This window comes from Styela clava, chromosome 1 (genome assembly GCF_964204865.1).
Source record: "Styela clava chromosome 1, kaStyClav1.hap1.2, whole genome shotgun sequence".
NCBI classification, from domain to species: Eukaryota; Metazoa; Chordata; class Ascidiacea; order Stolidobranchia; family Styelidae; genus Styela; species Styela clava.
Window position 1 is genome coordinate 1,128,625 of NC_135250.1, and position 15,658 is coordinate 1,144,282.

The 15,658-nt window shown below is 38.6% G+C and overlaps 2 protein-coding genes across 3 annotated transcripts; one reads left to right on the forward strand and one right to left on the reverse strand.

The window, feature by feature from the left end:
* The first annotated feature begins 1,886 nt into the window (after nucleotides 1-1,886).
* LOC120348260 (uncharacterized) lies at nucleotides 1,887-8,309 on the forward strand. Its single transcript, XM_039418371.2, has 8 exons — nucleotides 1,887-2,004; nucleotides 2,209-2,414; nucleotides 2,813-2,966; nucleotides 3,604-3,748; nucleotides 4,165-4,255; nucleotides 5,182-5,289; nucleotides 7,329-7,470; nucleotides 8,127-8,309. Exons 1-8 carry the CDS (start codon nucleotides 1,959-1,961, stop codon nucleotides 8,201-8,203), a joined length of 969 nt encoding a protein of 322 aa, XP_039274305.2. The 5' UTR covers nucleotides 1,887-1,958; the 3' UTR covers nucleotides 8,204-8,309.
* Nucleotides 8,310-9,300: 991 nt separating this feature from the next.
* On the reverse strand, nucleotides 9,301-15,065 carry LOC120348259 (uncharacterized). Of its 2 annotated transcripts, XM_078114158.1 has the most exons (8): nucleotides 14,995-15,065; nucleotides 14,045-14,250; nucleotides 12,531-12,681; nucleotides 11,729-11,873; nucleotides 11,536-11,626; nucleotides 11,124-11,231; nucleotides 10,357-10,516; nucleotides 9,301-9,429 (listed from the first exon to the last, which is right to left on the reverse strand). In XM_078114158.1, the coding sequence occupies exons 1-8, from the start codon at nucleotides 15,041-15,043 to the stop codon at nucleotides 9,353-9,355; spliced, it is 987 nt and encodes a 328-aa protein (XP_077970284.1). In that variant the 5' UTR covers nucleotides 15,044-15,065; the 3' UTR covers nucleotides 9,301-9,352. The 2 variants fall into 2 exon arrangements, with proteins under 2 accessions (XP_077970284.1, XP_077970282.1); XM_078114156.1 differs by lacking the exon at nucleotides 14,995-15,065 and having other exon boundaries at nucleotides 14,045-14,374.
* Nucleotides 15,066-15,658: the final 593 nt, after the last annotated feature.

A 15,658-nucleotide genomic window follows, 5' to 3' on the forward strand; every position in this document is an offset into this window, starting at 1 on the left:
TGCAATCTAATGTTTAACCTCGCTTGATCGTTTTGTTGCTTCAAGGTCGGGCGCAAGGGATTCACAAAAGGGGAGGGAAGTTGGTTCCGAAATTCCTAATTGCCAAATTAGACACTCGAATCAACTCAACTCGAATCAACTCGAGATTCGACGATGACTCGCTGCTGATTTAGCCTTGTTCGTATTGTCGCGAAAAACAACTCGTTGAGGCAATACGATTTTTTTAACAGCCCGCCAACGTGTTAATCGGTTATTTAAAGCTAAAATTTAAATTTTTATTCATACAACTCCTTTTTTTGAAAATCATATATGGGCGATGCGTGGACCAGACATCCGCGCAACAATGTCTTAAGCCGGTTTAAGTCTTAGATGACAGATCGGCGGTTTAATGTGATTTGACAGACACGATAAGCATCTAATGCTTTTCATTTATCGCTGCCTTAAGGCTATTTACGTGGTGAACATGCGGCTGAGGCTATTTGAACTGTTTGCAAAAGTGTAAATTTGGCTCTAATATAGCTAATTAAAAAATAATCTTTATACATATAAATAAAAGTAAAATTGGCGTTCCTTTTCAATAGCAAACCATAATAGAGTAACGCGAAACAGTTTTCAAAGTATTATAAATACACAAAGGGTTGAATAAGTACGTAAAGAGATGCGCTTGCGGGTTTTCCTTGAAATGCAATTTCAAATTTTAAGCTTTTTTTAGAATATATTGGTACAGAAAAATAGGAAACCAGAGTTACTTTCAAGACGTATTCTAGATTTATTTGTAGAGATTTATAGAGAAAGGCAAAACTATGTGGTACGTAAGATAAATATACAAATAGGTCGAATAAGTACATCTACCAAAGTACCCTCGCTAGTGAGATATATATATATAACTGTAATCATAGAATCAAATTAATCCAGCCCTGTAAGAACGCGTGGCAAGGATAGTTTAGGATTTTTTTGCGAGTAGAAGTGGTTAGTTACATGATTAATTATCAGACTACTGGTCGAGGAGGCCGAGTGTGGAGATTTTTGCAAAATTTGTTCAAAGAAATGCCATGTGAATCGACTGGAAGTAACTTATCTATAAGTATAGTTATGGCGGTACTCCCGAAGTATGTGAACCAAGATAGCGGACACCGGAACGTAGTATGTGTACCAGGTTAGGGTTAGGCCATATTTTCAGGTACAAATACTACGGGAGTCACTTGGCTAGTCCCCGAACTCGTGATAGAACTAAAATAAGGAAAATTGGAATAAAATTATGGACCTAATCTGGTGCACATACTACGTTCTGGTGTCCGCCATCTTGGTTCACATACTTTGGCAGCGTCGTTATGGCGACCACTGGAATGTCAAGATCTACTTTAAACCTTGAACCATATATAGAATTATCGAGATGCTTTACGCGCAATAAATGCCGACTGTTCGTAAGATGACTAAACTTGGACTTGATAAAGTGCTTTGAATTCATTAGAACATGGGTGTGCAACCTTTAATGCAAAAAGGCAAGATACAAATACCGCGGGCCGCACCTTCATTTACCATGGGCTGTAGCTGCGATCGTATTGCAATTACTCGCAGATTAAACTTAATTATTAACTCGTTTCCCGGGACGCATTTAAAATTGGCGCTTCTCCACGGGTCGCACACTATTTCCATATCGGCCGCATTTGGCCCGCGGGCCGTAGGTTGCACACCCCTACATTAAAATAATGCTAAGGTCTTTTCTAAGGCAAAGAGGTGTTTTATGCGATACTAAAAGCTCCTAACCTACCGTTATGGAAGAAACTGACTGCAAGACAGTTCTAATAAATGATTAGCATTATGATTGGGTTGATTTAGTCGCGCGTCACTCGGAAATTACTGACTGGAATCATTATTATCTTTATTTTCTAGAAAGACAGCTTAATCTAGTACAGTAACCTACATGCTGATATTGGAATAACAGACGATTATTTAGAATGGACATCCACATTAGAATATGTTTTATCATTGTGTTATGCCTAGGTGAGTAGTGAAGGTGTTGAGCAGGGTTGCCAGATCCCAGTGATCAAAAGAAGTCAGGGCAAGACACAAAAAAGCATGACCCCGTAGGCTCTTCCTGGCTACGCCTATGCTCCGAACGAACTCCTCTGGATTTTGAGTTAATCGACTCAGAATTCAGGATAACCAAATGTGAGATTCATTAAAGCATCGCCTTTTCCATTCCAGGTTTCTCTCAATCCTGTTACATCGAGATTAAAAATGAAGGCGACCTCGATTTCTCATCGATGATCGAAACCGCTGCCCCCGTCCCGCTGACGAGATGGTTTGGGGAAGTTAAGAAGGAAAGATGCGCGATCGCGAAGCGGCTAAATCCAAGACTCACAACTGAATTAGAGTTTAAGGAAATGAACCTTTTTGATGAGGAGATACAGGTTGGTATTATACAGTTGTTATAAAAAAAGTTCATATTTACCCAGGAGGAGAGGAAAGCCGATAAGACAGCTTAATCATATGGCGAACCTCGCCTTTCGTCCGGTAACCAGTCCATGTCGAGTATGAGATTAGTTAGTCAGTTATTTGTTTTCAGATGCACGGACTGGTGTACAGTCTTGCTTAGAGTAAATTGTTTATAAAAAAAAATGAAAATAACTTCGGCTGACTAACAATTACCAGTATATCTATCTAATCCACTAGATTAGTAGATTTATGTCAACAAACGACGTTATTGGAAATCAAGAGTTTTATGCTCACCATATAATCAAGCCATATAATCTCTTTTTCTCTCTCCAAAAATGAATATGAAATTCCTTCTTTATCTTAAATTTATCAGGTATATGTCAACAAACGTTTCTACTGGAAGTCTTGGGAGTTGATGCGTTCATTCAATTCATCGTTCGGTAACAATACGAAGCTGGTTTTCAACGGATACAGGGCTGTGAAGATTGTGGGAAGCAAGAAAGACCAGTTTAAGTTGAATTATAAAAGTAAGTTTAGGAGTAGTGCTCGTGTATATGAACACGAAGACAAAACAAATTTAAAAGTGCGTCAAGTTGTCACAAGGAAGTGTGCCGTGTGTCATAAAAAGTGTTCCCAACAAAATTCATATAAAAGTGCTACAAGATGTCATAAGAAAGTGTGCCAGATGTCAAAAAAATTGTTCCCAACAAAATTCATATAAAAGTGCTACAAGATGTCATAAGAACGTGTGCCAGATGTCAAAAAAATTGTTCCCAACAAAATTCATATAAAAGTGCTACAAGATGTCATAAAATGTGCCCGGTGTCATAAAAAGTGTTCCCAACAAAATTCATATATAAGTACTACAAGATGTCATGAGAAAGCGTGCCAGGTGTCATAAAAAGTGTTCCCAGCAAAATTCATATCTAAGTGCTACAAGATGTCATAAAATTGTGCCAGGTGGCATAAAAAGTGTTTCCAGCAAAATTCATATAAAAGTGCTACAGGATGTCATAAAATTGTGCCAGGTGTCATAAAAAGTGTTTCCAGCAAAATTCATATAAAAGTGCTACAAGATGTCATAAAAAAGTGTGCCAGGTGTCATAAAAAATGTTCAAAAAAATGTATGTTTTGAAATAATACAAAAATATTACGATTTTAAAGGTTCTTACTGCCCGGTACCCGAGTCAGTTAAAGTTGACAGTTGCACAAAGAAACGCAACAGAGGTTCAACTTGCAGTTTCAAATGCAACGACCCGGAATACGTGTCGTTAAATAAAGACAAGAAAGCGTTCAGAGTTAAATGCAGGTTTGGTTTAAATTTTTTTCATTCTGAATTAAAAAACTGGATAACTAGTTCTATATGCAAAATGTACTGATGCCCAGTGGTGGTTTCAAGCGAACCCGTTATTGGAATATTGTGGTAGTTAACGAACCGGTTCCCATGATATATATTCATTTTCTAAAATCAGGGAACCTGCTGTTAGTGGTCTCGATACAGAATAGAACTCTATCCTTAAAATTTACGCAGATAACTCTCATCGTAGTGATTGTATATGACTTCTGAATAATTGCCCGTAACTTTGTTCGAAGATAAGTCCTATTTGCATCTGAGTAATTTCGCGTAATACACTACCATAGTACCTTATAGCTCTCAGTACTTGTCAATAACTCCCTTGTGCACGGCCTTTGGACATTCAAAAAATAATGAATCCATTTTTTCAGACGAAATTTTACTTGGACTCTAGATAGCAGTCACAAATGCATTTCATTAGCAAAAGTTATCGACTTATGTTTGTCAAAGTACTCAACAGAGGTAGGTGGTGTCTAATAGAGATGTTAATTCTTGTTTCTGTCCGAAAAACGCTCTAAAGAGGCGTTAATAGCACAAACCGTTGTCCAGTCGCCATGTGTCAAAGACAGGGATAGGAATTCAAGGGGAAACACTTGAACCGTTACCCGGTAAAATTATCCGGTTACTCGCAGCGTGACGTTTGACGTATTTAAGTCATAATTTAAGCTTCTCACGCCACAATGGTTCCAAAGTAATTTTGCGTGATCTTATCCTGGTATCGCTCGAAATTATTCACGAATCGAGATAGTTCCATAATCGCTCTACTCAGTCTACTGCAAAAAATTTTAAGCGTACTTCGAAAATATGAAACTTCTTTCTTTTTAAACTCAAACTTTAATACAAATCACGGCGCATAGAAAAGGAAATTCGACTTTATTACCGTTGAATTAAACGCCACAGGAGATAAATTTGGAATAAACTAAATATTTTTGAATTAATTGTTCCTGAGATGTTAGTTGACGGTCAAAATAAATCGTAACCGTTAACAATTCAAAATCGGTTAACCGATTACCCGGCTAACCAATCAAAGACTCAAGTCATCTATTTCAAAAAGAATGATTCGACTTCTCATTAACTAAGCGCCAATGTTCGAACACAGTATGCTTCCATTTCATTTCAGCGGAGTGTTTCCAAATTTAAGGGGTGATTGATATTTCCCTATTAGTGATAAAATTATTTGTAACTTGAAACAATGCGTATGTGTTTAAAAATAAAATTTTTGATGGGGGATTAGGGTTTTCATTCTCTGTAGGGTGGTGTAATCACCAGTGGGTTCTTGCTTGTACAAATCCTGAAAGGCGCGAATAGGCACCGTATAATAAATTGTGTCTTCGGATTACAAAAAGCGCTACCGCGAACTCCAAATAACTGGTTTTGTTTTGATTTAGGAGGAATGCCCATTTGGTATTGATCACTTGGTGACGCTCTTCCCAGAACCCGAAATTACAGATAATTCTCCGATCGGACTTGTGGAATTCCTAGCTGGAGCTACAAGGGTAAGAATCTAATTTTTAGACGCGAAGAGAATCTATGAATTGCTGTTGCTAAATCAATTCAAACAGTAATTTGTTCGAATGGGACACGTGTATCAGGGGCGTAGTCAGAAATTTTCAAAGAGGGGGGGGGGGAGGGGGGTTCCAATTTTTTTTTTTTGCCAAATTAGCGAGACAGCTAGCGGGTCCGACCGAACGCTGGAATACGCGTGTTTTCAGTAGTCTTGGGGGACTAGAAAGTATTTCAAGCAACGGGAAATTGCTTTGTATGATGGAAGGAAGATGATTTCATTTTTTTGACATTCCCCCCCCCCCCCCCAAATAAGGGGGGGGGGGGTCGACCCGCAAAACTACCCCCCTGGCAACGCCACTGTCGTGTATGACGGCTCAGATGCAGTTAAATATATTAAACTCACAAAACAATCAACATGCAGGACAGGCTGCAATTCAGTAATTCCGAGTTCAGTGCAGCAAGTAGATCTATTGAACTATTAGTTAAGCAAAATAAGATTGAGACAAGAAACAAATCACAAATAACAAACTATGATGAATATGATTATAGTCTCCTCCAATGCTAAACTACCATAGCAGTAACGCATTGCACCAGCAAACTAACGTGTTTTCATAAAATGGCTATGTCAGCTATGTCTCTACTAAAATCGCTTTGTAACTTTCTGAAAAGTAATTTCAGTAAAATCAACTAGAGCAATCTGATCCTGTAGAAGTATTCTAATCATTACTTATCGATCTTAAGATCGGTAAGTATATTGATAGGTATTTGTATGTCTGTCTGTGTGTGTGTGTGTGTGTGTCTGTTAGATGAACGCGATATCTCACGAACGCGTGGTTGAATCTGCTCCAAATTTTGCATGTGCATGCACCTTACCTCGGACCAGACGCCTATCGATTTATTATCGGTTAATTATGTCGTATAATTAGCGAGTTATTAACTAATTACCGATCTAAGATCGATAAGTCTTCGGTCTCCGACCGATATTCTCGTTTATTAGTTGGCAAGTTCATTTTGGTATTTCCAACTTCTAAAAAAATACAGAAAATAAATTCTATTGTCATTAGCCCAAACTACTGAACCAATTGCCTTAAAATTTTCGGTGCTCCTGATGTATGCGCACCAAGATGTCGCATAACCTGAACTCTAACCAGGTACACAACGTGTGTTCAGGTTTTGCGCCATCTTGGTGCGCATACTTCAGGAGGTCCAAATTTTCATTAGGTAAAGTTTGTATTTTTCGCTAGAAGGCTTTTTTTTTAATTTTTTTCCAAAAATTACTGAGGATTCTATAAGATTCGTTTTGTGTGTGCGATGACGTCATCAAAATTAAAAATTACGCCTTCGCGTCAGAGATCTTGTGGTCCGACGAAGTCGTGAACACTAGATATCCGTAAGCTACTGTGATAGAATATATCTGTGCTACTTCGTGTACATTCATTTGAGTATCACTCCCTTGTTTATCTTTATAATATTATCTCGTTCAAGCATCTTGAGGCCACTGACACGTACGGATTCGAAGTAGGGAGGTAACAAGGAGAAAAGACTTGCAGTTCAGTGCACATAGCATAGACTTAGATTTTACTCTATTGTTGGACGATTTACTGAAAACTGACTTTTCCGACTTGCTATCAATAATCCTTTACCAAATTAACCAAGCGAGATAGACGAAAATGCGCGCTTATATGTCTTGGATAACTTCGACAGCAAAGAAAGTCTGTAGAGAGATTCTTTAAGATATTGTAAGATTTCAATGTCTGCTTTCATCTAGCCTTGCACGGAGCAAAAGACACAAGTAAGCGTCGTAATATCTCACTATACAAAAAAAAAATTGGAACCTCCTGAAGTATGCGCACCAAAATGGCGCACAACCGGAACTCAGGTTGTGTACAAGGTTAGGGTTCAGGTTGTGCGACATCTTGGTGCGCATACTTCGGGAGTACCAAAAATTGCCCGTCCCATTTTTTGGCTTGCTACGCTCTTGTACGCTAGCGCTCTTTACATAAAAAAAAACTTCGATTTTTTTTTACAGGAGATGCATAAAGACATCGATTGGAAACTCGACAGTTCCATTTCCGCCCGTGCTTATCGCCCAGGAGACGATTGTTATAAGTTTTGCCTACGTAGTAAAGCGACTAGTGTGTACATGACGTCATGTGGAAATCCTGATTTGAGTGAGTTATTCGATAATACGTAAAGATATGGCCCTTTTCCGATACAAGTTAGCGTAATGGCCAACAGGTTATGGCTGACACGGGCAAATTAAAGCCTGCGAGCCAAATCCGGCACGTTGGGTAATTCAACCTGCACGATGCTGCCACAACCAAACTAAACCCAAAATTTGATGTTTCAGCTAAAAATAGCTCAAAGAATTTGTTTAGATTGTGAATAAATCTCAATTTTCCAATTGTTTTATAAGACCCCGACCAGGAATGATACGTGCAAGAATAAAATATATTTCTGCTTCGGCCATTGGGATGAAGGTCGGCTGTGTTTTAATTGTGTTTGAGGCTTCTACTATTTACAGTGTCAAGTTGCTGTTTTAAATAAATAACCCGGAATCTTGGTTCTTCTGATCTTACAACCACAGTAGCATAAATTAAACAGTAATCCCGAAGTATATAAACCAAGATGGCAGACACCGGAACGTAGTATGTGTACCAGGTTAGGGTTGGGGCCATAATTTTAGGTACAAATACTAGTCACTTGACCCTAGCCAAGTCACTTGGCCCTAATCTGGTACACATACTACGTTTCGATGTCCACCATCTTGGTTCACATACTTCGGGAGTACCATTTAAATTGTGACACATTTCTCTCCTTTTTTCAGGCGCTGCTGACAAAGGAAAATGTGTAAAATGTCGACATATAAAAAAGATTTGCGACCGAAGATCCGTTTTTGCATGAAGAGAATACTGAGAGAAAGATTTTGTCCTGGCGATTTAGTCTATTTCAAACCTGAATAACTGAATAAGTTTTTATTGCATGATTTACTCTAATAAACTACATTTATTATCTACAATTTTTCTTCACTGTTTTCGAGATGGATTTATGAAATTTAAACCTGAATTCAGGACGGCCCATGATAGAGAGAGAGATTTATTATTCGTCAACCAGAAAAACAAGCAAGGCAACAATAAGAAATATATACAACAATATACGCAAAGTTATTCGGTATAGACTTGGGAGAGCGACACGACCATACGGTACAACCTGTGCTAGAGTCACTTTCTCTTAAATTATATGTCAGAAGGTGACATTAATCATTCAATGTTTTTATTTTAAACGGATGCTCATGCTATGCTATGGGTGTAAAAATTCGATGGCAACTCTTCCTGTGAATCCTAGTCAATAAAAAAAAATATTAGCTAATTCCTAAAACATTTTGATGTCGCGCCTCAAAAATAACTAGCTAACAATAAGCTACAAATAACTGATGGTAAGGCGAAAGCATGTTCTAGAATCTGTGAACTAACAGAATGAAGTTGAACTCCTAAAGATGCTTCACGTTAAAGATAATAAAGATACAAACACAACAGCCATCTACACTCTCTCAAATATGTAGGTACTCCAGTAGTATGTGTACCAGGTTAGGGTTAGGCCATAATTTTAATCTAATTTTCCTTATTTTAGTTCTATTGCGATTTTGCTTGTTTGTGTTAGTCAAATGATTATACCCCCTGCCCATATGCTTCCGTCTCTACACAACTTGATGTAAAGCAGGCAATCGAAATTAGTTACATCCACATTGGTACACATACTCTCGTATCGCTGAAATATAAATATCCAAAATAAGGCGGCAAGATTAAAATCTAACAAATATTTTTAATTTTAATTATCTTCACGTCTTTCAAAAAATTGACTACGCCCTCTTTGTGACGTGCCCCGCCGTTTGAAAACCCCTGTCCTGAAGGTTTTAAAATACACTGGAATCAGCAGCTGAGACCTTGTAAATACAGTCCCTACTATGACAGCACAATGCACAACTTCGCCACTCATTTCAATACAATAATTTTACATTTTATTTTAATCAATAAATATTCACATTTCTGATTTCTAAACAAAAATAAATCTTTTTCGACAAACTTTGTAAACGTGTCGACACATCAAACAATCTCGTTTCCGGGAAGAACCTGAAATAAAATATAATTTTTATTAATGTAAATTGGGTAGGACCTATGTCAGTAATATGGGAGAATTTTTAAATGGGGGATTCGGAAATTTCTAATTGCCAATTTTCAAACCACGAAAAATTGTCTATGTTTGATTTTTTCCCATTTCAAAAGGGGGGGGGGGGGATTCCAACCAGTGGTGGAATTCAAATTTTTTGTCAGCTGGTTCTTGCAAAAAAGTCATATTTTCAGCTGGTTCTGTTACAAACAGAACATTGACAGTAACGGTTCGCTGATCTCATAAAATTCCGTGAGACGGTTCTATTGAACCGGTGCAAACCCACCACTGGTTCAAACCCGCAAAACCACTCCCTGGCCACACCTCTTTTAGTTGAACGGGAATTTTTTTCTTTGAGAAAATTTGTATAAAAATTCCCATGTCTGACGCTAACTACAAACATTTGTGATCGCTCCTGAACTATGTGTACCAAGATGGCGCACAACCTTAACTCTAACCTGGTACACATACTATGTTCAGGTTGTGCGCCAACTTGGTGCACATACTTTGGGAGCTCCCATTGTCTTGCGCTTATGAACCAATAAACAGCCCTTAGCATCAAAATTCTTGCATCAGGAATCTCTACACCAGCGGTTCCTAATCGGGGTCCACTAAGCAGTTGCAGGGGTCACAATGCTAGACGAAACATGAAGGATGAAATGGAAATGATAAACAGAGGGGGGGGGGTCATATGTACAAAAGACTCTGGAAGGGGGCCACGAGACATGAAAGTTCGGGTTGGGTTAGGAATGCAGATTGCGCCGAAATTAATTTTTTTTTTATAATTTTAAAACGCGGCGAGAGTGTTTTTCTTAAATTTCACATTTTTGCGTTTTCGGTGAAGGGCTCTGTACTAGAGCTCCAACAAAACTTGTGTAGAAAGAACGTACTCAATTGCCAGTTGCCACATTTCAGTATAAATCTCCGTGTTCGTCTGCTTCTCAAGCAATATTCTAAGCAGTCTCTGATAACTGAGGTTCTAAATATTCCTCTCTCGACAACAAACGTTTTTGTACCTCCTATCGTCAAGTCTATGTCTTCGTTCTCTGTCTGAAAGAAGATATAAGAAGTAATGAGCGTGATCGCAAGTTTATCTTAAAGATAGGTCAGGTAGTTTTTGTTATATAGTTTATGGCGCTAATAACTTCAAATCTGGTAGCCTTTTGCGCCATTGATCAGTTCGGATTGCGTGTACCAATATGGAGGTAACTAATTTTGTTCCACTATTTTACATCAAGTTGTGTAAAAAGACTTAAACCTATGAGCAGAAGGTATATTCACTAGGCTAACTAAAACAGTCCTCAAACTAGTAAGAGAACTAAAATAAGAAAAATCGGCATAAAATTATGGCCTAACCCTAACCTGGTACACATACTACGACAGTACCCATAATTGTGTGACAGTTTGGCCTCTCCTAGTTACGTATATGAATAAGCTCAACAATTCGCGAAATTTATCAAGCGTTAGCAACGTACTTGCCTTTGCACCCTGGATTTCCCTGTGTGGTTTCGCAAGGTCAAATACGTGTAAAATAATTATGTGTGGAGGGCTTATTGTGTATATTGCCGCACCTGCCATGGACTGACAACCGTCTTATCGGTTTTCTTCTTCCCATGTGAATGGCCGGGAAATTAGGAAAACAGAAAAGTTTACCTACTCTTGAAATTTCTGCGAGCATCTCAATCAACCAAGGCTCTTCTTCCTTATCGATATCCGGTTCCGGGAAAAGGTCAAGTAAGAAGTCATCGTCATACGGGCAATCGGTCTGAATGTAACAGAGTGTAAGCATAATTGGTATATATATTGCAGCGGTGTGGATTCACAAATAAGTTTGTCCGCTAAGTAACACCCTCAGAAAATATAGTGTGCTGCAAAGCCACATAATAGGTTCGATATTATGATGATGACGCCATTGAAGAACTTTATTTCTCAGCAAAATTGTACGGATTTGAACAAATAGAACACAAAGCAACACGTCCGATTTTAACAGCAGTCAGACAAAAAATAAAGAATCAGTTTGATCCAATATTTTCATAACATCATACATTCTCAACGCAAACCATTGATACCTTGATAGCTTCAACGCTCAGACAATTCTTCACGACTTTATCCATTGAGATACAATATCTACCGGTTTCCGCCGACCAAGTCCGATTCTTTCTGAACAGAAATGAAAAACTGTGCTATTCTGTTAACACTGAAATGTAATGAAATAGATAACCAGAAAAAAGTAGGCCAATATCCGGTACAAATACTACTAACCTGCAATACGCAAAGTATGGTTTGCTATTTGCTTTGATGGGGATGAAATCGGGTTCATCACATTGAAAGGTACAGAACGACAACCAGTCTTGCTTCTCTGAGCAATTTCCTAATTTTGCACCAACCGGTAGTGGGCAGTGTACATCTGTAAAAATATGGGAATATTGACAATGTGAATTAATTGACCCACTATGAAAAATGTTTGAGACAAAAAGAGCAGCTACTCCCGTAGTATATGTACCAGATTAGGGTTAGGTCATAATTTTATTCCGATTTCCCTTATTTTAGTTCTATTACACGTCGGAGACTGTCTGTGTTAGCCAAGTGAATATACCCCCTGTCCATGGGCTTCAGTCCCTTTATACAACTTGATGTAAAGTAGGCGAACAAATTTAGGTATCTCTATATCGGTACACATACTTATGAAGCGACAAATGAAATCTAAGTAAAAACGTCATATCTCGTTATTGGACACAAACTGACCGATCATGTGGGTCGTTTTGCTAATCAATGGTTGTTGTGGAAACATTTTTGGTAGATGAAACAAATCGCTCTCCTTCGTAAATAATGGAATGATAAATTTGAAGTTTTTAGAGCATCAAGATGGAAGAAGCTGCTAGAATGCTATTACTCTGTTTCCAATTTTTTTGAGATTGTCTGGGACGTGATATTTAACCCCAAAGTTTGCTGGTCCCCATAATTCTTGTACATACTTTGATGAGACAACAAGAGGACGTGACTCGGATGAACTCGAGATTTAGATACTTGCACCCAATATCGATTAAATCTTAATTGTACTCACTTGAAAATTCTACTTTAAATTTGTCACTTTTTCTTGCTATAATTTTCAAGCTTTTCCAATCATTTAAGTTGAAATAAATTTTCTTCTGGTTTGGGTTGATCTGTTCTAACGGACGCCATGATTTCTTCGATTCTCGTTTATTTACGAATATCTTAATAAAAAGATTTAAGAATGAAATTACAAGATTGAAGCTGGTTGAGAGTGACGTGATAGTAGAAAGAAAGAGATGAGAATTTCCATATTTTCCGCGCAGCGGAGTGGCTCAACGGGCTAAGCGTTAGGAATACGCTCGCCACCGCACCTCTAATTACTCTGCATGGGTTCGCAGGTTCGAATCCCATGCAGGGATGGTTATGTGCGAGAGGATTGCTGGACTCCTCGCCGTCGTTGGGTGGTTCACGTAACCGCTGGTCGGTTACGGCTTCCTCCACCACCAAGTCCATGCTTCCGAAAACAAACAATATAACTAATCCCATACCCGACTTGGAATGGTAACCGGATGAGAGGCCGTGGTTCGCCATATGGATAAGCCGTCTTATCGGCTTTCCTCTCCCCTGGGATAAATATGTAAATCCTATCCTATCCATATTACAGCCTTCGCTCAGAGAATGACTCCATTTCGGACCCAAATAGAAAACTTTCCATAAATTCGATTTGATTCGAGAAGTGTGAGAAGAAGGGTAGGAAAGATAGTTATTTATCTATGCGAGAGGAAAGCCGATAATATAACCCGGCGCCAAGAGGTTCATTCCGAGATCATAGGAGCGATAGTGAATTGAGATACTAACACTCGAGAATGTCAACATCTTTATATGTGTATACGACGTTTTAAATAATTACCACTTCGAACAAGGCGATGTAGAAGCAGTTACCGCTGGGTAAGGGGCCAGGTACGTTGCCAGGAATTTTTGAGGGGGGATTTCTAGATGCCAAGCAAGTCTGTGACAGACTGCAAAATATATTTTTTTTACATTTCAAACTCTGTGTCTTGGGGGGGGGGGGGGGGGGGGGTTGCTATGTTGTGGGATACAAATTCTTTTGTCAGCCGGTTCCATCACAAACGTCATATTTTCCGGGCGGTTCTGTTACATGTTTTTTTTAGTAATGCTAACCGGTTCGCTGATCTCATAAAATTCCGTGAGACGGTTCTATAGAACCGGTGCGAACCGGCTGAATCCAAACAATGGTTCCGACCCTCCTCCTCTGGCTACGCCCATGGAAGAGATATAGTATTCTGAAAGGCATATATATTCTCGTTCCGGGTGGTACGGGATTTCAACTCGTGCTCAACTTCATGCTGTAATAAATTAGGCAGGCAGTACCGAACCGGAGAGACTCTGGTCCTCCCAAATGATTGTAACTCTTTACATATCGTCAGATATCGGTGGCTGCTTGTATGAAGCCTTAATCAGAGCGAAAGTCATGAATAACCGTCCCTCAAAAAAAAGCAACATTCTTTCATATGAATGCAAGAGTTTTCAGGAAGATTCGGTTGGACGATATTATTGCCTTACCCCGATTCCCTTCTCTGAAATATCCAAATCTATAATTTCCATTTTCGTCGTCCATCTTGGTTTTAGCTTTCTATATATCATGCATTCTTTATCTGACACAGCTCCCCACCATTTCTCATAGTTAGGCAAAGCAGAAGAGTTTATAATGGCAGGGTATTCCACGGATTTCTCGTCTGTCAGTTCAATGTAGCACGTGTTTACAATGTCTGCAATAGAATAACATAATTTACAAAACGAGGAAAACTTCAAAAAAGCCCCAACGCTCAACGACGTCGTATTTAGAAGCATTTCAGCCCGATGAATGCTCTGCCTAAAACTCTGGTACGTACGTAACAGCCACTGCTACTGTAAAAGCATGAAATTGACCCCGATAACCCCTAACCTGCGTTGCCAATTTAGTTTAGTTCACAACACATAGAGCAATGGTTCCCAAAGTTGATTGACCGGGGGTCAAAATTAGAAGCGGAAGGATATTAGCGGGCCAGGAAAGGGGAGCCCTCCAAAGAGCCGATACCGATGCAGGTATCAAGATACCGGTATAATTCAATTGTTACGAACGATATCTAGAACGCAAAATTGGAAACATAAAATGTTAAGAAGTTTGGAGGGCAAAAGTAACTTGTTAATTGAGTTTGGAACAACTGCCCTATAGTTCCACACCCGCGTCTTACAGGCTAGAAACATGAGGGTCTTGACAATGTATTGCCAGAATACACCCTAAATGTGTATTAACCCAGGCCGGATCAGCCATTACATGCACGTGAAGATGAGATTAGCCATTGCATAGTAAATAAATTATGGCTGACCACTGCTCTCACCTATAGCGTTTGCTGATGGAAGAAACAGCCCTACCAAAATAGTTGCACCTTAGGAATGGAATTTTCTGACATACGGTCTTGCACATTATAAAAGCCTATGAATATATTAAAAATATGTTTGAAATCACATACCTGCTAAAGATACAAATAAAACGAAAAACTGTCGAATTTGAAACTTCATTGCACACAATTACAATAACCGAGTTATACGCTGTAAACAATTATGAAAATGTATCAAAATAAATTTCTAAATTTGAAATGAATGTTTAAATTTTGCTTAAAATATACTAGTCTAAAATAAAATATACTAAATATACTAGTCTGGACTCGTCAGCCTCACCCTGGCAAATTCATTGATCTCAAAAAAAATTCAAATCATAGCATTTCAATCATAGATTTATTTCGATAATTAATTTTCGGTTTCGAAATATATGCGCTCATTCATTCCACAGCAGTTTTCGTTGTAATTAAAGTTAACCTATTAGTTACGTGAAAGTGGCCGCATAGCTTTCTTCTATGTTTTGTGTTGGCGGATCTGCATGTATATAATGCAAGAATAGGTGGGTATTCTAATGCCTAATTCAAGAGTGTTGCTGCACACTAACACTAGCTTTTTATCCTCATTCTTTGCTTTTGCATTTGTGAATCTGTTTGCGTATAATGCAAGGATAAGAGAGGATTTACAGTTACACAACGATGACTATTCTAAGTGATTGAGGAGTTCTGCTGTACACTGAAAGTTATGAAAACATTCTCAATTCATACAACATTTCAGAAAATCCCCGAACCAAAAAAA

What these genes read in the sequence shown, in the direction of transcription:
- LOC120348259 (XM_078114156.1), bottom strand. Translation starts at nt 14,332, where the DNA reads ATGCTTCTAAATACGACGTCGTTGAGCGTTGGGGCTTTTTTGAAGTTT. An exon ending in CCATACTTTGCGTATTGCAG is followed by an intron (nt 11,627 to 11,728) that starts GTTAGTAGTATT and finishes ATTTCTGTTCAG; the next exon opens with AAAGAATCGGACTTGGTCGG. An exon ending in TGAGCGTTGAAGCTATCAAG is followed by an intron (nt 11,232 to 11,535) that starts GTATCAATGGTT and finishes TGTTACATTCAG; the next exon opens with ACCGATTGCCCGTATGACGA.
- LOC120348260 (XM_039418371.2), top strand. Translation starts at nt 1,959, where the DNA reads ATGGACATCCACATTAGAATATGTTTTATCATTGTGTTATGCCTAG. An exon ending in GTTTAAGTTGAATTATAAAA is followed by an intron (nt 2,967 to 3,603) that starts GTAAGTTTAGGA and finishes ACGATTTTAAAG; the next exon opens with GTTCTTACTGCCCGGTACCC. An exon ending in GCGTTCAGAGTTAAATGCAG is followed by an intron (nt 3,749 to 4,164) that starts GTTTGGTTTAAA and finishes CCATTTTTTCAG; the next exon opens with ACGAAATTTTACTTGGACTC.